The 23,723-nt window shown below is 43.1% G+C and overlaps 1 protein-coding gene across 5 annotated transcripts in view; it reads right to left on the bottom strand.

Annotated features, from left to right (window-relative positions):
* The window catches only part of znf512b (zinc finger protein 512B), a 147,422-nt gene that overhangs the window by 32,620 nt on the left and 91,079 nt on the right, over window positions 1–23,723 (bottom strand). For all 5 annotated transcript variants that reach the window (XM_070895050.1, XM_070895052.1, XM_070895051.1 and 2 more), the window contains 5 exons: window positions 23,572–23,700; window positions 19,613–19,785; window positions 17,554–17,768; window positions 839–910; window positions 50–178 (listed from right to left, as the gene is read on the bottom strand). In XM_070895050.1, coding sequence (XP_070751151.1) covers window positions 50–178; window positions 839–910; window positions 17,554–17,768; window positions 19,613–19,785; window positions 23,572–23,700 — 718 coding nt within the window. The remainder of the gene's footprint in view (window positions 1–49; window positions 179–838; window positions 911–17,553; window positions 17,769–19,612; window positions 19,786–23,571; window positions 23,701–23,723) is intronic.

The following is a 23,723-nucleotide window of genomic DNA, read 5'->3' as shown; positions in this document are numbered from 1 at the left end:
TTTGGAGTGGATAATAGATGAAGCTTTGAAATGTTTACCCTGATCTTACCTGGTAAATATGTGACAGCTTCTTTTTTTATGTGAACTCCCAAAGGTTTCCTTTGCAGTTCTTCGGTGCATTTGATGTTATTTTTCTTCTTGCCTCTACCCCTTCCCTTGTCATCTGGTTTTGACAGGCCTTTAATTAACAAAGTAATTAATTCAGAGAGTTTAATAAAACCACCACAGAAAAATCGCTGTCCTTCATCCAACACATTGATATTTAATTAGTCCCTGAGCAATGTTTCAGTTTTTTTTCTCTACAATGACTATATATAGTTTTCGGCAGACATCTTTTATTAATCTGTTTACAATGCATCTTGCTGAGTCATGTAATGATATAACACTTAAACTGATCATTGCATAGCACTTTACTTACAAAAATTTCAGTTCAAGGTTGATTGTCTACCCATCAACCCATGGAGGGAAAAAAATCTATACTAAACTCTCCATGGCATAAGTCAGTGCATCTGACAAGTCACAGAGCAACACAGAAATCAAGGAGTCACAAAGGAATTCTAACTCAATAACGAAAGTGTGAAAAAAGTTTTACTTTTTATAAATAAGGAAAAAATTAAATTAAAAAACACCTTCCCAAGAAACTATTTACCCAAAATATTTAAAATGGGGACCAGGGCACTATTCTATAGTTCCTGTACAAAATCAAGACTCTGTTTTGCTCTGGTGGATGATAAAAAAATATTACTGTCTCTGCTTCACGATGCTTCTCAAAACTTAATACTGCTCAACCAGATTACATAAACTGTTTTATAATTAACGGATTGTTTTGTTGGTTTACCTTTTAATCCAAAGGTTCCTGATATAGATGGCTGCTCCCCTGTAAACTTCTTAGGTGTCTTCTGTTTCCTTCCTAGCTCAAACAAATTATTGCAAAATATCAGCCTGAATAATTTAATTTTTTTTAGAAGTAATTTGTATTTGGCATGATTTGGGAATTAATGGCCAAAATGTATTAACTTAGAAATTAGAGTTTGCGATATTAGCAGACAAAAACTTAACAGGCTTGATTTTCGGTCTTCAGCGAAAAAAGTAATTTTACGCCAAAATTACCGCCTTCGCTGCACTACCATTTTCAGGCCTAACTTTCAGCCTTTACTTCTGTGGTAAAATTGGCGTTGCACGTGGATTCGCGGCGCAAACCGTGAGTTTCAGCAACTTTAGGCCGAGGCCGGTAGCACTGCGAGAGAGGCCTTGGGAGGGGGGAAAAACAAAAAAAATTGCAAAAAACAGAAAAAAAAACATTCACAAAACATTAAAAAAACACTTACCTAATAAATCACTGCAATATAAATTTAAAAATAAAAACTTTAACATGCCTTTGCAGGTCTTCATACTTACCGCTGCTGGAAGGGCTGTACCGACAGGTTTGACCCTGTCGCTATTCTGGGTGAGGCGTACGGTTCCCGACGGAACCGAAAGTACCATGGCAACGCAATCCGCGGCGCTGCACGTTGTTTCACATCGGCGCTCCTCTCCCCAGCGGTACATGAAAGCCCCGCCGCAAAGAGGGGGTTGTGGATCCCGCCGACCGAGTTTTCACAGCGGAGGGTCAAATCGCGCAAAAACCCAGACACAAGTCAGCCAAAATCTAGCTGAATATGTCAGTATAACATTCCTTCGCCGATTTTATTCGACCTGTTAAGCTATTTAAAATAAACTGTTAAAATAACAGATAAAAGCAAGTCAAATGAATGGATTAAGTATTTGTCCATTAACAGCACCAATGGTCATTTGTAGTCTTTCATCTTTGGAATCAGTTTTATGGAATAGCACTTCTCAACAACATGTCGGCGTCAGACAATTGAAGTTGTTTACATTTCCTGTCAAACATCCAGTCTCATGTTGTAAGGATGATTCTATTGATTTGAGAACAGCCGGATATCATTTCTTGAAATTCCCAATCGGGTGAATGGTAGCCAATTTAATTGGCAGCAGAGAATGCTGGAAGAGGTTAAGCTGCTGACTTACTGTCAACTTGTGGAACAAAAGGGCAGGGGGAAATATGGTCAAGAGCAGTTGTGTAAGATCTTAAAGGGAGACAGAGGGAGGGAGTAGATCATCCTTTGAGACAAAGTCAATCAGGTTGAGCAGAACTACAGACCAGAAAAGTAATATTTAGCTCACTAACAAGGACATTGCAGCACATTTATTACAAGGAGTGCTACTGGATTAAGTCAAAGCACAGTGAGATTTACTATAAGTCTTACTATGCTTGCTCATTTAACAACTGTAAAATAAACCAGTTTATTGATTTACATTGAGCCTTGTCTTACTAAAATGTTAATCAGTCCACCATTTGGGAGATTGGAGAAGCGCATGTGGAAGCACTTGCGAGATTACAGTAGCCAGTTCATATAACAAGGTGATTTCATCGTTATGGCCCCAAGACATGCTGTTATAGAACTAAATATTGGGCAGTAAAGGTCAACTCCTGATCATGAGGGACATAGGTTCTGTTTACAGGAGACACCAGTCACACTGAGAGCATACTTTTAACAATATATATTTTGTAAAGCCTCTGTACAGTTTTGTCACAATATTTATGTATTCTCTTTTCTGAAAGAAAATAGAAAATTCAAAAAAAATCTGAATATTAATTCTGACCTCAAAGTACATTTTCTGAAGCAGGCAATGTTTAGGTTTGTCCACACAATACCATAAATTGTGATATGGTCTACAGTTTGGTATGTTTACGTAATTCCTGTATAATATTCAAGCTCACAGATTTAAACATTTTCTTCAAAGTGCATTTGACATAAAAAATATGGGAGAAAGAGAGAAAGAAAGAAAAAAGAAAGAAACAAGGAAAGACTTGCATTTATATAGTGCCTTTCATGACCATTGGATGTCTCAAAGTGCTTTACAGCCAATGAAGTACTTTTGGAGTGTAGTCACTGTTGTAATGTAGGAAATGCGGCAGCCAACTTGCGCACAGCAAACTCCCACAAACACCAATGTGATAATAACCAGATAATGGGGCTAGACTTTTCACTTTTGTGCAGATCGGTCAAAAATGAGCGTTATTTCCAGTGTGGGCGGTAAAAATGGGTTTTGAGATCGCCGGAGTATCGCCCATTTTCAAAACCCTAACATTCCATTTTTGAAAATGGGCGTTACCGCGAGCGATCTGAAATGGGTGTTAGCGTTAAATTTTTTTGACCTTCTGCCGTAAAGCGTTGTCGACCATAGCAACGGCATGGCACCGCTTGTTTCCCGTATTTCAGGAGGTCAGGGGTCATCATTACATGCGCATAAGAGACAGAGAGAGAGGGAGCAGAGAAGGATTGAACGCGTGTGTGGGTGTGATGTATGCAACTTTGGCTGTTGTGGGAGGTACGAGGGCGATTCACCAGCAGCACAAAGTCTACTAAGTACAAAGAAGGTAGTTGGCACCGAGTTTTTGTGAAAAATAATATTTAACATGGAAGGGATGGAGGCGGCGACCCAGCATGCTGTGGAGACTGAGGACGCTGGCGAAAGCAGTGAGCTGGGAGAGGAACAATTGGGAGGACGCAAAAGAACAAGGAGGTTCTTGGACAAGGCAAATGCCTCCCTCATGCAGGAGATCGAGTTACACTGGGTCAATTGACCCAGGGTGGGCTTGGGAAGCTCACCCCAAAGGCCTACCAGAAGATATGGGCCGAGATGGCAGAGGTGGTCTCGTCAACGACCAACGAGGTGCGTGAAGGCAACCAATGCCGCAAGCGATGGAACGACCTTGTCGGATCCACCAGAGTAAGTATTACATTTATTTACATGTACTTATATATTTATATAATTGGAATTGTAAGTGTAATGAGTGATTAAAATCAGATGTCATGTCTTGCATTTATCCCGGGAAGGTTGTACTCAAAGCCTGCAGTCACGGTGTACGTCTTCAGGTAAAGAATGATCATTTTTTATATAATCATGATTACAAATGTTGGTTATGTGTTGTATCAGTCTCTGTGACAGTACCTAGCAATGATATCACGTAATGATCTTAAGCCATGTCGTGCTGTTGTTACCTTTTACAGAAGAAGCTTTCGAGGAATAGGGCCAAGCAGAGGCGAATGATTGGGGGACCACCAGTCATCATCAACCTCACCAACATCAAGGAACGGGTGCTGGCACTAGTAGGGACCCACCCCCTGTCGGCCACGCAAGCAGCAGCAGAGCCTGATGTGATGCCACGTGAGTAAAGTATTGCGTGATGTAAAGTCAATAGAGGCCACACCCACTCATATCCGACCAATATTATATGATAAATGAATCATAAAATTCTTCTCCAAATAATGATGTCCCCGTGAGAATCAATGCAATGCAGAATTTGATGATGCTCATGAAATGTGAAGATCTTGATAGCGGTGTTGCTTTTGTCATGCATATTGCCCTGTGTAGCACGGGACTTACCTTGTGACCCTACCATCCCCTTCTCCTCTAATAACCTCATTTATGTTTCGCAGCTCAGCCAGCAACACAGTCCCATGCAAGAACACCGAGCCCAGAAGCTGGGGGTGCGAGGACGGACTCGCCGGACTCTCCTCCATCTGGTGCTGAGGAGCAACGATTCTCGCTCGTGCATCTGCTGGGTTCCTTCTCAACGGATGAGGAGCCTGCATCCCCAACCTCCATAATCCATTCGACACCGATGACATCTAGTGCTCCTGTGGCCATTCCCACATCCACCGTGGAGGTGCCGGACCCAAGTACCTTGCCACAGGGCACCCCAGGTATCTTTAGGATGGCGCCGACCAAGCGGAGGTTGGTTCGATGCGGCAGGTCTGCTCCACGAGTGGCAGATCTGAGCGGGGACATGGTAGAGCTGTCTAGGAGAAGTGTTGACATAGGTCAGCAGATCCAACTGACAATGGGCGACATATCCCTCCAGCTGGCCAGCATGTCCGCCACCATGACGGAATACGCACCACAGATGGCGGAGGCCCTGAAGCCGATAGCCAGGAACACTGGTGGCAGAGGCCTCCCAGTGGTCCCAGAGCGCAGCACTGCACCCCAAAGTGCTGCACCCCCATTGCCAACGACGCATGAGAGCCAGGAGGAAGATCTTGCTTATGGTTCAGAGCACGTTCCCACCTCAGGACCGTCCACTCCTGTATCCGTCCAAGCAGCGGCTCTGCCATCATGCCCCCCAGTGAAGCAGCGCCAGAGGAGCTCCTCGGCCAGGCGGCTTGGAGACAGGAGGGGAAGGAGAAGGGGTCGAGTCGGGGAGGAGAAGCATCGGGGTTGTGGGGGGGGGGGGGGAGGTGTGAGGAAAATGAGGTGCATGGCCACAGGTGTTGTCTTGGGCATATTTTTATGTTGTTGGTGCTATTTTGGTGGGAGGGACGATGGGGCTACGTTGTTGGTTTGTATTTGTGTTCTGTGTTGCTGGAAATGGTGACCAATTGAATGATGTAAATGTGCTAAATTTGTTGTGGGGTGGGGTGTTTTTTGCAGTTATAACTATGATTGGATTACAAATGGTTGGATTAAATGTTTTTTTACTTAACATAACCTTGTTGCGCATTGTCTCATATAGCTGCACCGTTACACACTGGTGATTCTTTAACATGAAAGGGTAAATTATACTTAACTTGAATCAACTTAAGCTTTAACTGTCACCAAGGTGATGCACACCATTGATGTATGACCTGCACACCCAGCAGTGTTGCAGCTTTGTAAATAACAACAACGTTCTTTCAAGCAAAGTGCTCATTTATGAGCTGCTGATGCAAGATTCTTGCAGCTATGTAACCACCATGGGCCCTTTCCTGCGGTCTAGTCGGGGGCAGGGGCATGGTTTTATCATCAGCCTGATTGTCTGGCCCGAGATCAGCATCCACCTGCTCGTCCTCCTCTTCCTCTCTCTCCTGAGGTGGACCGTCAGCCCCTTCTGGCAATTCTTGTCCTCTCCCAAAGCCAAGTTGTGCAGCATTGAGCACACGACCACAAATTGAGCTATCTACTCAAGGTGGTATTGGAGCTCTCCTCCCGAGTGGTCCAGACATCTAAAGTGCTGCTTAAGAATGGTTTTCTCGATGATATTGCGAGTGGCTCTGCGGCTCTTGTTGTATCGCTTCTCGGCTTCGGTGTGGGTGTCACGCAGGATGGTCATCAGCCAGGTGGCGAGGCCATATCCTTTGTCACGAAACATCCAGCATTGACCTTGTGGCTGACTGGTAAACATGTCAGATGCAGCACTGTCACGCAGGATGTTAGCATCATGAATGCTGCCCGGAAATTTGGCATTCACTGCCATAATTATTTGCTGGTGGTCGACAATGAGTTGCACATTCAGGGAATGGAATCCCTTGCAATTCCTAAAAACCTTTGCATCCTGAAAAGATGCCCACATCGCAATGTGCATACAGTCTATTGCTCCCTGCACCTTGGGGAAGTTTGCAATTCGGTAGAATCCTAAAGCCCTCTCAGTCTGAGCTTCCCTGGTCATGGGGTAGCTGATAAAGTCCATCCTGCATGCGTGAAGGGCTTCAGTGACCTGTCTAATGCAGCAATGTGTGGCATGCTGAGATATAGCGCAAATGTCGCCAGCTGAGGCCTGAAAGGAACCCGACGCATAGAACGAAAGTGCTGCGGTGACCTTGACCTCAACGGACAGTGTGGTTCTGATGGTGCTGGCAGGCTGCAGATCTCCCCTGATGAGCTGGTATATCTCATTGATAACCTCCTTGTGGAAACGCAGTCTCCTAATGCAGGTATTATCAGACAAGTTGAGGTAAGACCGCTTCTCCCTGCGGGGGTGTAAGGTTTGGTCCTCCGCATCAGTCTGGCATGTCTTAGATTGGGCACATAATGCTGTCGAATATATCTTCTGCCATCTGCAGTCTGCAGCATGTGCATACTCATCAAGACAGGCTGCGAAATGACAGGCCCCATTCCAATAACTCTCAGTATTACACCGATTGTTCACAAACAATAAATGTCCTCATTAAGACACCTAAATAAATTCCAATCATCCAAAGTATGATCAGATGTTTGTTCAGATGTTCATATCACCTTAAAAGATGTCCAGAGTACATCTAAACTCCCCAAAGTTGAAGCAGAGCAACCTTTTAAATGAAGCGACCTGCGATTTAGAAAGTGGCGTCCATACTGCTGTGATTAGTTCAGGTCAGAGCAACTTTTTTGGCGAGCAATATTGTCGGCGAGATGTGTGTGAGGTGCCGAAAGTAACGCTGTGTGATTTTCTGGGTGTTAATTTTGGCAAATGTGATCTTTACGACAAAAAACAGTGGCGTTAATTGCGTGCCGAGAGTAACGCAGGGCGATATTATGGGCGTTGGTTTAGCCCATTCTGAGCTTTCTGCCCAAAAAAAGTGGATGGGCGGTATTATTTTTTATTGGCGTTACGTACATGCCGAAAGTAACGCTCGGCAATAAGTGACCGAGAAATGGATGTTACTTTCCATTTTGTGGCTAAATGTGGTAGAGAATTCCACATGCTCACAACTCTGAGTGAAGAAGTTTCTCCTCATCTCAGTCCTAAATGGCTTATCCTTAGACTGTGACCCCTGGTTCTGGACTTCCCCAACATCGGGAACATTCTTCCTGCATCTAACCAATCCCATCAGAATTTTATATGCTTCGATGAGATCCCGTCTCATTCTTCTAAATTCCATTGAAGATAAGCCTAATCGATCCAGTTTTTATTCATATGTCAGTCCTGTCATCCCGGGAATCAGTGTGGTGAACCTTCGTTGCACTCCCTGAATAGCAAAAATGTCCTTCCTCAGATTAGGAGACCAAAACTGCACACAATATTCAAGGTTGGCCTCACCAAAGCCCTGTACAACAGTAGTAACCCTCCCTGCTCCTATACTCAAATCCTCTCGCTATGAAGGCCAACATGCCATTTGTCTTCTTCACCGCCTGCTGTACCTGTATGCCAACTTTCAATGACTCATGTACCATGACACCCAGGTCTCGTTGCACCTCCCCTTTTACTAATCTGTCACCATTCAGATAATAATCTGCCTTCCTGTTTTTACCACCAAAGTGGATAACCTCACATTTATCTACATTATACCGCATCTGCCATGTATTTGCCCACTCACCAAACCTATCCAAGTCACCCTTCAGCCTCTTAGCATCCTCTTCACAGCTCACACTGCCACCCAGCTTAGTGTCATCTGCAAACTTGGAGATATTACATCCAATGCCTTCATCTAAATCATTAATGTATATTGTAAATAGCTGGGGTCCCAGCACTGAACCTTGCGGTACCCCACTAGTCTCTGCCTGCCATTCTGAAAAGGACCCATTTATTCCTACTCTTTGCTTCCTATCTGCCAACCAGTTCTCTATCCACATCAGTATATTACCCCCAATACCATGTGCTTTAATTTTGCACACTAATCTCTTGTGTGGGACGTTGTCAAAAGTCTTTTGAAAGTCTAAATACACCACATCTACTGGCTCCCCCTTGTCCACTCTATTAGTTATATCCTCAAAAAATTCTGGAAGATTTGTCAAGCATGATTTCCCTTTCACAAATCCATGCTGACTTGGACCGATCCTGTCACATGCTTTCCAAATGCGTTGCTACTACATCTTTAATAATTGATTCCAACATTTTCCCCATCACCGACCAGTCTATAATTCCCCATTTTCTCTCTCCATCCTTTTTTAAAAAGTGGGTTTACATAAGCTACCCTCCAGTCCATAGGAACTGATCCAAAGTCTATAGAATGTTGGAAAATGACCACCAATGCATCCACTATTTCTAGGGCCACTTCCTTAAGTACTCTGGGATGCAGACCGTCAGGTCCTGGGGATTTATTGGACTTCAATCCCATCAATTTCCCTAACACAATTTGCTGACTAATAAGGCTTTCCTTTAGTTCCGACTTCTCGCTAGGCCCTTGGTCCCCTAGTATTTCCGGAAGGTTATTTGTGTCTTCCTTAGTGAAGACAGAACCAAAGTATTTGTTCAATTGGTCTGCCATTTCTTTGTTACCCATTATAAATTCGCCTGATTCTGACTGTAAGGGACCCACATTTGTCTTCACTAATCTTTTTCACTTCACATATCTGTAGAAGCTTTTGCAGTTAGTTTTTATGTTCCCTGCAAGTTTACTCTCATATTCTATTTCCCCCCTCCCAATTAAACCCTTTGTCCTCCTCTGCTGAATTTTAAATTTCTCCCAGTCCTCAGGTTTGCTGCTTTTGTTGGCCACTTTATATGCCTCTTCCTTGGATTTAACACTATCCCTATTTCCCTTGTAAGCCACGGTTGAACCACCTATCATAGAAACATAGAAAACATAGAAAGTAGGTGCAGGAGTAGGCCATTCGGCCCTTCTAGCCTGCACCGCCATTCAATGAGTTCATGGCTGAACATTCAACTTCAGTACCCCATTCCTGCTTTCTCGCCATACCCCTTGATCCCCCTAGCAGTAAGGACCTCATCTAACTCCTTTTTGAATATATTTAGTGAATTGGCCTCAACAACTTTCTGTGGTAGAGAATTCCACAGGTTCACCACTCTCTGGGTGAAGAAGTTCCTCCGCATCTCGGTCCTAAATGGCTTACCCCTTATCCTTAGACTGTGACCCCTGGTTCTGGACTTCCCCAACATTGGGAACATTCTTCCTGCATCTAACCTGTCTAACCCCGTCAGAATTTTATATGTTTCTATGAGGTCCCCTCTCATTCTTCTGAACTCCAGTGAATACAAGCCCAGTTGATCCAGTCTTTGTTGATAGGTCAGTCCCGCCATCCCGGGAATCAGTCTGGTGAACCTTCGCTGCACTCCCTCAATAGCAAGAATGTCCTTCCTCAGGTTAGGAGACCAAAACTGTACACAATACTCCAGGTGTGGCCTCACCAATGCCCTGTACAACTGTAGCAACACCTCCCTGCCCCTGTACTCAAATCCCCTTGCTATGAAGGCCAACATGCCATTTGCTTTCTTAACCGCCTGCTGCACCTGCATGCCAACCTTCAATGACTGATGTACCATGACACCCAGGTCTCTTTGCACCTCCCCTTTTCCTAATCTGTCACCATTCAGATAATAGTCTGTCTCTCTGTTTTTACCACCAAAGTGGATAACCTCACATTTATCCACATTATACTTCATCTGCCATGCATTTGCCCACTCACCTAACCTATCCAAGTCGCTCTGCAGCCTCACAGCATCCTCCTCGCAGCTCACACTGCCACCCAACTTAGTGTCATCCGCAAATTTGGAGATACTACATTTAATCCCCTCATCTAAATCATTAATGTACAGTGTAAACAGCTGAGGCCCCAGCACAGAACCTTGCGGTACCCCACTAGTCACTGCCTGCCATTCTGAAAAGTACCCATTTACTCCTACTCTTTGCTTCCTGTCTGACAACCAGTTCTCAATCCATGTCAGTACACTACCCCCAATCCCATGTGCTCTAACTTTGCACATCAATCTCTTGTGTGGGACCTTGTCGAACGCCTTCTGAAAGTCCAAATATACCACATCAACTGGTTCTCCCTTATCCACTCTACTGGAAACATCCTCAAAAAATCCCGTTTTATTTTTACGCCAGACAGGGATGTACAATTGTTGAAGTTCATCCATGTGATCGATAAATGTCTGCCATTACCTATCCACCATCAACACTTTAAGTATCATTCGTCAGTTTATCCTAGCCAATTCATGTCTCATACCGTCGAAGTTACCTTTCTTTAAGTTCAGGACCCTAGTCTCTGAATTAACTGTGTCACTCTCCATCTTAATGAAGAATTCTACCATATTATGGTCACTCTTCCCCAAGGGGCCTCGCACAAGATTGCTAATTAATCCTCTCTCATTACACAGGATGGCCAGCTCTCTAGTTGGTTCCTCGACATATTGGTCGAGAAAACCATCCCTTATACACTGCAGAAAATCCTCCTCCACCATATTGCTACCAGTTTGTTTAGCCCAATCTATATGTAGATTAAATTCACCCATGATAACTGCTGTACCTTTATTGCATGCATCCCTAATTTCTTGTTCGATGCCATCCCCAACCTCACTATGACTGTTTGGTGGTCTGTACACAACACCCATTAGCATCTTCTGCTCTTTGGTGTTCCGCAGCTCTACCCATATAGATTTCACCTCATCCACGCTAATGTCATTCCTTACTATTGCATTAATCTCCTCTTTAACCAGCAATGCTACCACACCTCCTTTTTCTTTCAGTCTATCTTTCCTGAATATTGAATACCCTTGGATGTTGAGTTCCCAACCTTGGTCATCCTGGAGCCATGTCTCCGTAATCCCAATTACATCATATCCGTTAACAACTATCTGCGCAGTTAATTCATCCACTTTATTACGAATGCTCTACGCATTGAGACACAGAGCCTTCAGGCTTGTTTTTTTAACACTCTCTGTCCTTTTAGAATTATGTTGTAATGTGGACCTTTTTGACTTTTGCCTTTGATTTTTCTGCCCTCCACTTCTACTTTTCTCCTTTATACCTTTTGCTTCTGACCCCATTTTACTTCCCTCTGTCTCCCTGCATCGGTTCCCTGCCCTATTAGTTTAAATCCTCCCCAACAGCACAACAAACACTCCCCCTAGGACATCGGTTCCAGTCCTGTCCAGGTGCAGACCATCCGGTTTTACTGGTCCCACCTCCCCCAGAACCGGTTCCAATGTCCCAGGAATTTGAATCCCTCCCTCTTGCACCATTCCTCATAATGTAGATAGAGAGGGGGATGGGTGGAGGTGCAAGATAAGTTGATGCGAATAGGGATGTGTAGGAGTAGGGTAGGTAAGGCAGAGTGATGGGGATGTGATGAGGGGCACAGCAGGGTGAGGTTGAGTGTGGCTTTGCAGTAACATTTTGTGATCTACTAAGATCATTGAAAGGTTTGTGTCACTACACCCAGGTCTTCCTGATGACATCCCTGCTTGTGCCCTCCTGTGCAATGTGCAACCAGGCTGTGTTGGTGTCCTGGGGAGGTCTCTTTCCCTCCCATTGGAAGGGAAGATAATCTCCCTAAATGCTCTGACTCCCTCCATAATCTTAATTTCCTGCTTGTTTTCCTTTGATTTGTTGGAAAAATTATTGTGGATATTGAGGGCATTGCAGCCAATGGCAGTGATAAACGTTGCGACCCTAACTCTATCCGGTTTTTCGACAATATTCGTGATAATTTCATAGCTGTCCCACAGCTGTTTGAATTTTTTCCAGTTGGCTTTCAAATCGGCAGTCACCTGCAATGAAGGTGGGAAAGGAATGTGCGCGGGAGTTGGCACCGTGGTGTTCATGGAAAGAGCGTGTGGCAAATCAGCCCCACCCACCCCTTCCCACAACGACTATCTGTCTCACCTGTGACAGAGACTGTGGTTCTCGTATTGGATTCTACAGCCACCTAAGAACTCATGTTAAGAGTGGAAGCAAGTCTTCCTCGATTCCGAGGGACTGCCTATGATGAGGATGATGATCATGAGAGCTCGCTACAGTTTAGGAATTTGAGTTTATCACATACATGTATACAGTTCAAATACCCAGAGGACTAGAACAAGTCTAATAGTAATATATCGTGGCCATGTAATTGTAGAAATACTTTTTCAATCTAGACTCTGCAATAACTTATGCCACTTTAAATTTACTTTACTAATGCCTCTAGATTATTTTACAAGCTTATGACTATTTATCACCCTTCATGGATCCACGGGCGATGTGTAGGAAGCACACTCTGCACTGCATTGCTTAATGTCGATTTCGATCGGCTCGAAAAAATCTTACCGTTCTAATATTTCGGTCGTAGATGCAGTCGACGAAAGATCGGAAGTCTCCTCTTCTGACACCATGTATTTTATAGTCTCTTCAACACTCTTAGTTCAACTTAACTCTGTTTATTTGGGACATTTCAGACAGCCATGTGAAGCTTTAAAATGATGTTCCTTCACAGACCCTCTTTCTCAATACAGCTTCCTATACCTCCTAGCTAGAGGGTGCTACACAGTACATCAATACCTCCTAGCTAGAAGGCACTATACATTTTCTCGATACAATAGCGGTCTTTTCTTTGAGTCAGAGGTTTGTGTTCTTAAGCTCCATGATAAATTGCGCACAGAATCTGGGCTGACACATCACTGTAGTACTGAGGGAGCACTGCATTGTCAGAGGTGCTGTCTTTTGGATAAGATATAACTAAAGTTCCCATCTATCTGTTCAGATCAACATGATAGGTCCCATGCCATTATTCAAAGACAAGCAAGGAGTTCTCTCAATGTCCTGGCCAATATTCTTTCTTCAACCAACTCCACCAAAAAAATACAGATTATCTGATCATTCATTTATTTGCTGTTTATGGGATCTTGCTGTACCCAAACTGGCTACCATGATAGCCTACATAACAATAACAATTGCACTTCAAAATTATGATCCATTGATGGTGAAGCACTTTGGGCCATCTAGAGGACGTGAAAGGCATTATATAAATGCAAGTTTATTCTTTATTGTTGTTTTGAAGTGCAAACCATTTTGCAGCAATGATAATGTTGCAGTATAAAGGCACCCTTTGTTTATTAAATGTGTAGCTAATGTGATTTTTTAAAATTTGGATATTCTTCTGTTCACTCTTGAAAACAATTGTAAACACTGACTCAGTTAGCCAAATATCAACCACAAACCAGCAAATTTAGTCTAATTTGTCAAAAGTAAAAACCATCAACACTTACAATGCTTGACCTTTCTTCACAGTCCGGTGCTAGTGCATTCTTAGTTTGCCAAATACAAGTTATAAGTTTACTCAGATACATTCAATTTAATTTATGTGATAGTATGTCATATGGCACGAAAATATTTACATGTCTTGGGCTCAGTTTTCCTCAAAGCTTTTTTTTGGCGTACTTGAAGAGTTACACCCATTTTTTGGGGGCCCCAAGTACGGCAAAAAAAAAAGTTCTAAAAGTTTCCCCGTTGGATTTCTTCATTTTGGCATGGCCTAACCTGTCCTTTAGTTCTGGGGGATGGAGCCTTGATTGGCGCCAAAAAGATCGGGTTGCCATGGTAACAATGTGAACTGAGGCTGCAAAGGGAAACATACAGCCAGCTCGCAAAACATTAAAACACATTGCATCATCTTAAAAACACATTAAAACACATTGCACCAACTTACTTCCAACTATTAAAGCTGGTCCTGCTCTGCCCCCGCCACTAGCCCTGGCTGAAGGGCTTGCCAGTCTGCTTCCCTAGCCCGCCCTGAGCTCCTTGCTGTCCAGCTCTAGCACCCCCAACTCACTCCCCCCAGCCTCGTGTGCCTTGCCGGTCGCGCTCCTCCCCAGCGCCTTGCTAGTCCCGGTCCCGCTCCGCCGCCCCTAGCCCTGGCCGAAGGGCTTGCCGGTCCATTCCCCCACCCGACCTTGGCCCCGAGTGTCTTGCCTGTCCCGCCCACAGCTCAGGCGGAATAACCTCCCGGTCCGCTCTCCCAACCCTAACCCAGGCCGAATGGCCTCCCGGTTCCCTCCCTTGCCCCTATCCCAGGACCAAATGGCCTCCTCCCTTCCAGTCCCCTCACCTAACTACACCCAAAAGGCTTCCCCCCAGCCCTCCTTTCTTCCCCCCACCCCTCCCCACCTCTCTCTCTCTCCCCCTCCCCACCACTTCTCTCTCTTACCTTTCCTGCTGCTGCTGTCTGGGCATCTGCTGCACTTACCTGCACCGATTTCTTTAACTCTCCAGAAGATTTTTCTGCAGAGGCCACATACTCTGGCCTAAGCAGAACTGGAGTAACTCTTAGTTGGCCAACTTGCCTAAATGGCCAGAATTGGCGCGAGTGGCAGGTTACGTCCCCTTTGGCTGAAAAAAAATTTGCCTAAAAAAATCGTAACTAACTGAGCTAGTGCAAATTGATCGGGGAAACTGTGTTTTTTTTAAGTTAGGCCAAAAAAAGCAGCCTGCTCAAAAAAATGGCGCAAATCACTGGGGAAAATTGAGCCCAAGATTGTATCAGTCTGATGAATCCAAACAACTGTTTTTCAGAAGTTATTGATCTTAGCAAGGTCCACAGACAATGACAAATTTCTCTACAATTTGAACTAGATCCCATATAAAATTGATGACCACAGGACTAATCTCCCAAAATGAGAAATAAATTTAGTTCACGAAAATCCTACCCCAGCTCATTCAATAACAGAAGGCTGACTTAATGGAAATAGATGCCTTTGGATAACCTAAAACACCACAACTAGGGGGCACTGCTGCACAAACATATCTGACTTGGAAATTTCCTTCGAATGTTATATGAAAGTTTGAGTGAGGTGAAACAGACAGTGAAATAGTACAGATGTGATCAGCTCAGAATCCATTGTAGAACAATGACTCCTTCAAATGGATTAATTCCATCTCACTCCTCTTCGATTCCTGAAATCATAAACAGTGTGCCAATCGACAGAGATATCTAGAGCTCTAAGCACTACATTCAGCAAATGCCCTTTTCCTTTAGATTCCTTGCTGCAGAGCTCATTTGAAGGAATGCAAGACAGACTTACGAGAAACATTTCATTAAAACAAACTCAGAGGCTGTATCCAAGCTGGCAGACAAACAGTGAACACTGGTGACTAATCTGGCCTCAGGTTTTGTTCCAAGCTCCTGACAGATAAGCATTCTCCATTTCCTGGTACCCAGTCCAAAATACAACTTAAATGTTTGCAGTTTTCTGATCTTAAAATTTGATGTTAACATTCAGCAGAATAAGCTGGGTTTGCCTACTATTTGAAGACCAGAATAGCCCAAGCAATCAAACTTTGGAGATTGAACTGTATTTAAAAATTGACCTTTCGTCTCGATTTTCTTGGAATGCACAAAAAACCTCTACTGAGTAACAGATGAATCAATTATAGGTTTTCCATTTAATTAGCCTTATTGAAGAATTCATCCATCTCTGGGACAATAGGAAGGTCATTTTGTACTTCAAAATGTTATGCCAGAAGAATTGGGGCGCACTTTGAAATAGCATAAATCTGTCATTGATATAAATTGGTCTGTTATTGCCATGCAAAACCACAAACAAGATAATGTTGACAGGCTGTGGCAACTTCGTTGTTCACAGAAACAATTAAAACCCTCATTCGTGTTTCAAAACATGGGCTGCTATGAAGCATTTGCAATAGCTGGACAGAAGCATTCTTAGCTGACCATTCTATAGACATAAAGCTTTTTACATTGCTAATTTACAGAAGCATACACTGAAACCACAGGAACACTTTAAAGTCTGCCCATTTGTTTAATTCAATGCATCCCAGGGGAGCTTAAGAAAAGAAATGAGATGGTAAAATCCATTTGTTCTGTGGCCATCCCTAAACAAGGAAAACAGGAATATCCACCATCATTGGGTCCCTTGAGAAATTTCTTATCCAAGATCCTTAAACAATCAGAGGACACAGTCCCAAAGTCAGCAGCAGTGTCAACAACAATAATCCTGGCAATAATTTAATTATCACTGAGCTGAATGTGATGGTATCTTTAATCCTCAAAAGATGTAATAAGAAGCCATTTAGTGCAACAATACTAAATCTCCATAATAGCAAATAAATTCAATACTGTACACAAATATGGGTGGCTGAGAACAGGACCAAGGACAATTCATTAAAAAAACAAAATCAATATACGAATCCAAGAATATCATCCCCACCAAAAGAACATGCACTGGAGTCACAGATAAACAAATCACTACTTCAAACTCATTGAGAAATTGATGATTTTTGATCCCTCAATATTAAGTGGGTTTTAGATCAAAACTTAAAGAAAATGTTTCAGTCAAGGACCTGGATGATCTCAACATAGAAATCAAGTAAGGCAGATTTGACATAAACAGACAAGCAATAGCCACTTAATATTGACAGTCATTATTTGGTTGTTCCAAACAGCAACTTTAGATTACACAGAATTGCTTCAATTAGAAGCAATCTACTAGCCTCTATTATACCGGTGGCTTAGATTGGATTAAAAGTGACGGGAGCCCATGCATCGACTCCTCACATTCACACTGCTAAATTTGGCTCTCTTACCCTAGCAACCAAATTGCATTCTACTTTACATGAGTCTGCAGTTAATACGATATATTTGTACAGTATAATGCTTGTAAGGTATTCAGGTTATTTAAGAATTCAGTGGTGGCTTAGTCGTTATGAAGTAAGGCCACCAGAAGGAAAGCTCAATGGGCTAAGGATGGGTGCAAGCATGTGAAGGTTGAGAATCATGAAATTGTTGTGGGTCACAGGGGTCAGTGGTGATGGGTTGCAATGGCTAAGGTGGTAGGCTCAAGGCTAGCATCATACCACTAGGTAAAGCTTACAGGGCGGGTGAAGACAAGTAGGACGCACCCAAGACCCAAAATCAGGCAACCATAATTTATTTCTGAAGTATCAAATAAAATAACCTATGTTACGTCCCCTTTTTGTGATGCAAGTGTGGCATTAAATAGATCCTAATCTTTTAAAAATCTTTTCCCCAGACAAAGCAGTAAAATCTTAATGCCAGACTACTATTGAATTGTTGTAGGCTTACTGTGTTTTGTTCGCTCAGGGTCTTCCTCAGGAAATGATATCTGCTTCTTGCTTTTGCTCAGTTCATTAGATGAGAGAGTTTCTTGAGCTTCTGTAATGTTCGTTAATTTGTTGTCTCTGTTCTGTGTTGCACATTCCCCATTCTCAGAGTGCCTACTTAACTCTCTCTTCTGCTGCTTACACTTTTTTGGTGAAGTTTCTGCATTTTCAGTAACCCTGAAACATAAGTAAAACATTTACCTATTAGGTCACTTGGTATGCAAATAGAAAGCTCAAAGTCAATCTGGCGCTTATGAGATGTAATATTCTTAATAAAAATATATATATTAATTGATCTTCTGTAGTATTGCACAAGGGATGTCAAGACCAAGTGAAGTATTCAGTTAGAGGGTGGGGGAATAACTGGACCTAGACAGGGGAGAAGCAGAAGTCAGACAGGAGAAAACGAAAATGGAGAAGTAGATGTAAGGAATGAAAAAGGAGAGAGGACAGTAGAGGGGAGGGAGAGAAAGAGAGAGAGAACAGTGAGGGAATGGGAGGAGAGAGAGGGAGGGAAGGGAAGGGGAGAGGGAGAGGAGGGGAGAGGGTCATGGGGCAGGGGAAGAGGGGATAGAGGAGAAGGAGGGTCAACAGGTGAGGGAGATGGGAGAAATGGACACGGAGGGGGAGGTAGAACAAGAAGGGAAGAGGGAGGGAATGCACGGAGGAGGGAAGCAAGGTGGAGAATAGGGACGGGAGAGGAGGATGGATTGGTCGATATGCTGCACAGTGTAAGTGGTGTCAAGGCTCAAAAAGCTGATTGATGAGAGGAGGTAGGAGGCAGATCTTAGCACCAGCAATCATGAGAACCTAGAAGTGTTTGAAGGATGTCTGGATAGGTTAACAGACAGTCATTACAGCCACCTGATTCTTTTTCTTCTTTCGTATGGTAGTAGCAAAAAACAAATTAAATATCAATACCTAAGTCAGATATCCAGGCCAAAACTTCCGGTTTAACACTGGATATCTTGCAGGCTGCCTGCAAATTTCCTCTGAGGATAGTGTTTGATTATGTGCTCCAAGGTCGTCTGATTAAATGGCTAGTAGGTGAGTGGGCTAGGGTGGGGAGTCCAATTGCGTGAGGTCAGATCATAAAGTGAGCTAACAGATTTCTTTTAGCAGGTAGATACAGTGGTGGGCCTTGGGATCATAGGCCGAGTGTTGTTCTGGAGAATTATCACTGCGCAGAAGAGGTAGGCATCTTTTATTACCTTTATCGATATAGCTGCTGGCTAAGATGACAGAGGCTCAAACACTTAAGGGTGCTCCACTGTGACACTCAATGGCTAGAAGCTGCAGTCATATGCAGAGACCGACTGTCTTTTCGGTCTCAACTCTCATTATACTTTGTTGGGGCTGGTGGGTGTAAGTTTAACTTTCAGCGATGGTATAAAACTGGCAATATTGATCAGCCACTCATTATGCATCCTGCCCAATTTTACTTTCCATTGATTTCAATGGAATTTGATCCAATATCTCCTGTTTTACACTATCACCCGTTGTTTTAGCAACTAACGTTATGTGACATTTAACATTGAAAATCTCTATAACCGATATTTCAATTAACTGTTTACAGTTTTATTATGGGTTTTGCCGTAGACAGATTTTTCCATGCATTTTGAAATGGAATGTCACATCCCAACTTAGCAATTTTAATATAATAGATATGCATTACTATCTAAATAACAATTCAAGTACAACTTTGTGAAATGCATTAAGCAGCAACAACATCATTTGAATATTAAGTTGAAACAGAGAATTTAATTTAAAAAGAGTTTCAAGACAAAATTTGTCATTAGGAACATACACACATTTTTAATCACTTTATGTTAAACGGGATTGACAATATGTAATGTCCCTAAAATATATATTAAGCATAATAGAACACTAGGTTATAGTTATGCTATGCATGGAAATCTTAAAAAAGATAAATATTAAACCCCAAAAACCATTTCCAACCTGCTATAAACCTTGTGGAAGGTAATTAATGTATTATTAGATTCGCTCCAAAACTGACATACCTTTTTCTACCTCTACCTCGACCAACTGTTTTTGTAACTTTCTCATCCACTTCTGTTGCCTGTGTTCTTTTTTCTTCGTGTTTCCATTGTTTATGCTTTTCCAGTTGGGATTTAGATACAAATGAGGCTTCACATTGAAGACACTGGTGATTATACTTCTTTGAATCAATGCCCTACAGTAAAACAGTCTGGTTATAACAAACTCTGCGTATATTATAAATTGTTCAACAGTTTTCTACTACGGCAACATTTTAATGGTGTCAATGAGGACAATTCTCACGAGAGCAGTTGCACCATTATAGATGCAAATGATACTGAATATGGACATAAAATACTGACTGTATCTGAAAATAACTGATGTTAACTCCATGCTCTTAGATCCCCCCCCCAGCCATTTCACCGATGTGAAAGCCTGTAACAGCCTGTGAATTTACTGACATGGTGTAAAGTTATGTTAAGTAGCCAAAAAAGCTCTATTCCTGGAGCCTGCATCAAACTAACCTATGTTACTGCCAGTGAAAATGACAGTGCCATTCAATTTCCTTTCCACAGGATCATTTCAGACAACATTGGGGCTTTGTGTTGCACTAATCGATCAACAGTCCACTGCTGTATAAAGCAGGTGATGGATGCACGGTTTTGGTGGAGTTATACGGTTCATTTCCTTTCCAATCAACATGACTCTCAGCGGAAAAAGATGTCACAACTTTACAGAGTGGCAGGATTCCTCAGGTGCAGGGACCCTTAATCTCCATTTTATATACAATTATGCCACACATGCACCCTTAATCTCCATTTTATATACAATTATGTAGGCACAACATCGTTCATGTGAATGCCTGCTACCAAGAGATCTGTTGCAATTCATTTTTAAATAATCAAGAATCTCAACACCGTGCACGATTCCAGGTTAGATGTACAGTTGGCTGTTCGGGGACAAGGGTAGCAGTAGCTCTTGATCACAATCCCAGAACCGCTAAACAGGCACTGTTACAAGTTTTGGGTCTGCCTAAATATTCTTGTCATTCCCTTAAGCAGGCTGAATTTGCCTGTAATGCCCAATATCTAACTATATGATACTGTAACCTAGGGATGTAACAATAGAAACCTCTTGTGATCTGAACTGGATATTACATTTTTGACACATGCCCTCAAGTGCATGGTGAGGGCAGAATTTCAAAGAATAAATGCATTGTGACAACTCCCAGCATATTTGGCACTGACATGTAGGCCCCGATTTTTAACTCCAGGTGGTTTCCTGGTTCAGGCGCGAGTTAAAATTACAGTTGGGTCTCAATAATGTCATTGAGCCACAATTTGCTTGTGTAATAAAGGGCCTTGTTGGCTCCAGGTGCATGTCCTTGCTGCCTGTTTAGGAGAGCAGGTTAAAAATGCAGATGTTGCGATCATGGCGGCTTTTGGACAGATAAGAGCCAGGGCGATTTTAACTGCCCACCTGCCTGGTTTCTGCTGAGTGAGTAGTGATAAAATCGCCCCCATATAGTGCGATAACCCTGCCAACCTGGTGGAAATGTTCCAGGCGGGAATGATCCAGGGGGGGGGGTTATTACAATTTCGGCCGGGAAGAACCCGTTGTATTCTTGCCTCCGGCAATTTTATCTTTCAGATTTTTAGGAGTGTGGAGGCTGAAATGCTGGAGTTTGATGATGTATTTCGAACGTGGAAAAGCAGACCTGGAGCTACCAGCAGAAACTGGTGGCAAACAGGATCGGGTCATGAGGTCCATGTAAGTATTTCAAAAAACAGGTTCCTTGTGGCTCAAGAGGAGCAGGATAGATGGTCCTGGATCCTCCCCCTACCCCCTATCACTTACCTTAGGGGGACCATTCCCTTTGGTCCCCAACAGGGCCCTGCAGCCATGTGATTTCCCACCCCTGCCTTCCAGCCTCTACATCAGGCATGCTGGCTTTGGGCAGGAGTCCGTGAAAAGGGATTCAAATCATGCCATGAGTTAAAATTGCCCAAGCCTTATGCTCCAGGGACCATCTTCAGCCAGATTGTCTCCCACTTTTGCCCCCACATCAGGTTAAATTCAAGGCTGTCGGATCTTCTGTATCTCGTCAAACACAATCTGTACATTGAGGGAATGGAAGCTCTTTCTATTGAGGTAGTTGAGAGGATGTTCTGTGGGAGCCCGCAAAGCAACGTGGATGCCATCAATCACACGTTAAAGCCAGCTGCCCCTAAATGGTCCGATCTCGCAGTTGTCTTGCTGTGATAATTTCCCCAGCTTTTCTGTAAATTGTGTCAGTCACCTGACAAATACAAGCCTGTACTGCAGCATAGCTGAAATGAGCCTGACTTGTCTTTGCTCCAACCTGTGGTGCTCATCCTCCTCAACCACGATAGTAACATAAGGGTATGGCCATTAGGAATGCCATACCTGCTCCTGAGAAACCCTGACTGTGGCTATGAGGGTGGGAGCAAAAATCTGCCAGTGGTCTGACCCTTTCAGAAGCAAATCCAAGTCTGTGCAGGCAGAATGGGCGGGGGGGGCGGAATACTACAGAAATTGCGAATGGAAATCTTCAGACTCAGAAACTCCTCACTTCTGTTTGTTTTAGCTGATCCTGGCGACATCTGTACCACATCATTTTCCGTCTAAATTAGGCTGAATTTATTGAGAATGTAAAAACAAAAAATACAGAGCTGCTGTGCCAGTGGCTCTAATTATAACAGAAGTAAATGAGAGCCCTCAGGACTTGGTGGATGGATCTCAGGAAAGACCAAAATGCACAAATGGATTCAGGGGAGTGATTGTATAGCAGAAAACCAGCAACAATGGCTTCTGCCTGATTTTCTTGCCACAAAAATTGACTTGCCCCAATCATGCCATGCCTCAAAAACAATGCACAATATTTATACAATCTCACGCTCATCCAATTCTCTTGGGGGAATACACACGATGCCTGGAATTCAGCCAGTAGGCTCCAAGCTGGCAGTAAAAAGCCTCCAATCAGAAAAAGTCTCATGGCCAGATGGCTATCTTGCTTAGTTCTACTAAGCCCTACTCCTGTCCTACTGATACTCCTACATTATGTGCAGGAGACCTACCTAGATACTATTTGGGCAGCCACAATGACACTGATACATAAGAAAAGTAAGGACCACACTCAGAACTCAATCATACTAACCGAGATCCCTTCTCAATATTAACTATAAATAGCTGACTAAAATATTAGCCTCCTTACTAGATGCAGTCATCCCTGGGCTGGTCCACGTTGATCAAACAAGCTTTGTATGGGGCTGCCTTGAGGGACAACACGAGGTGGCTCTTCATGCAGCACCAACACACATGGATGCAGAAAATGCCTTCGATCGAGTTGAGTGGAAATTCCTCGTAGCAATAATCAAGAGACAACGTTTTGGCAACACATTAAAGAGGTAAATTGCAATCCTGTATTCACACTCTGCATCCACAGTGTGCGCCAATGGCCTTAGTTCCTCAGCATTCCCACTGTACAGGTTAACCAGCCCTTAAATCTTGTTTGCGCTGGCCATAGACTCTCTAATAATATGTACCAGAGTGAACCTTGGGGGGCATCCACAAAGTACAAGCAGGAGGAAATAAAAACCAAATTTACTGATGACATACTATAACCAACGTAGCTGTATGAGAATCCTCTGCCTGGTATTTTACAGAGGTGTTAACCCATTTAAAATACATTGGCTAATGCCTGCTCAAAATATAATTCAAAGGAACGTAACATTAACTATTTTGCAACTAATATTGGCAACAGTAATATCTAGGCTCAAGTGTGCACTGTTTTGCTGAATTGAAGATTCAAAGATTACTGGACCTACCTCGTCCTTACTTCTTCATCTTCTGCAATCCAGTCTACAGTCAATTCAAGGCAGCACATTACTGGTTCATTATTGTTTAAATACCGAGTTAATTAATTTATACAAATTCTCTACCACAAGAAATGAGTTCTTACCCTCTGACAACGCTGGTAATGGTACTTCAATCCATAAATACTAGGGAACTCCAGCCAGCAACAAGAGCTAGGACATTTAACTCGAGAATGTATCTTGAACTCTTCCTTCCATTTTGCCATCATACTTGCCTAGAAGGAGAAACATTCTATTG

Source organism: Pristiophorus japonicus, chromosome 12 (genome assembly GCF_044704955.1).
Source record: "Pristiophorus japonicus isolate sPriJap1 chromosome 12, sPriJap1.hap1, whole genome shotgun sequence".
NCBI classification, from domain to species: domain Eukaryota; kingdom Metazoa; phylum Chordata; class Chondrichthyes; family Pristiophoridae; genus Pristiophorus; species Pristiophorus japonicus.
Note: the sequence above shows the minus strand (reverse complement) of the source record. Positions and strands in the feature narration are given on the sequence as shown.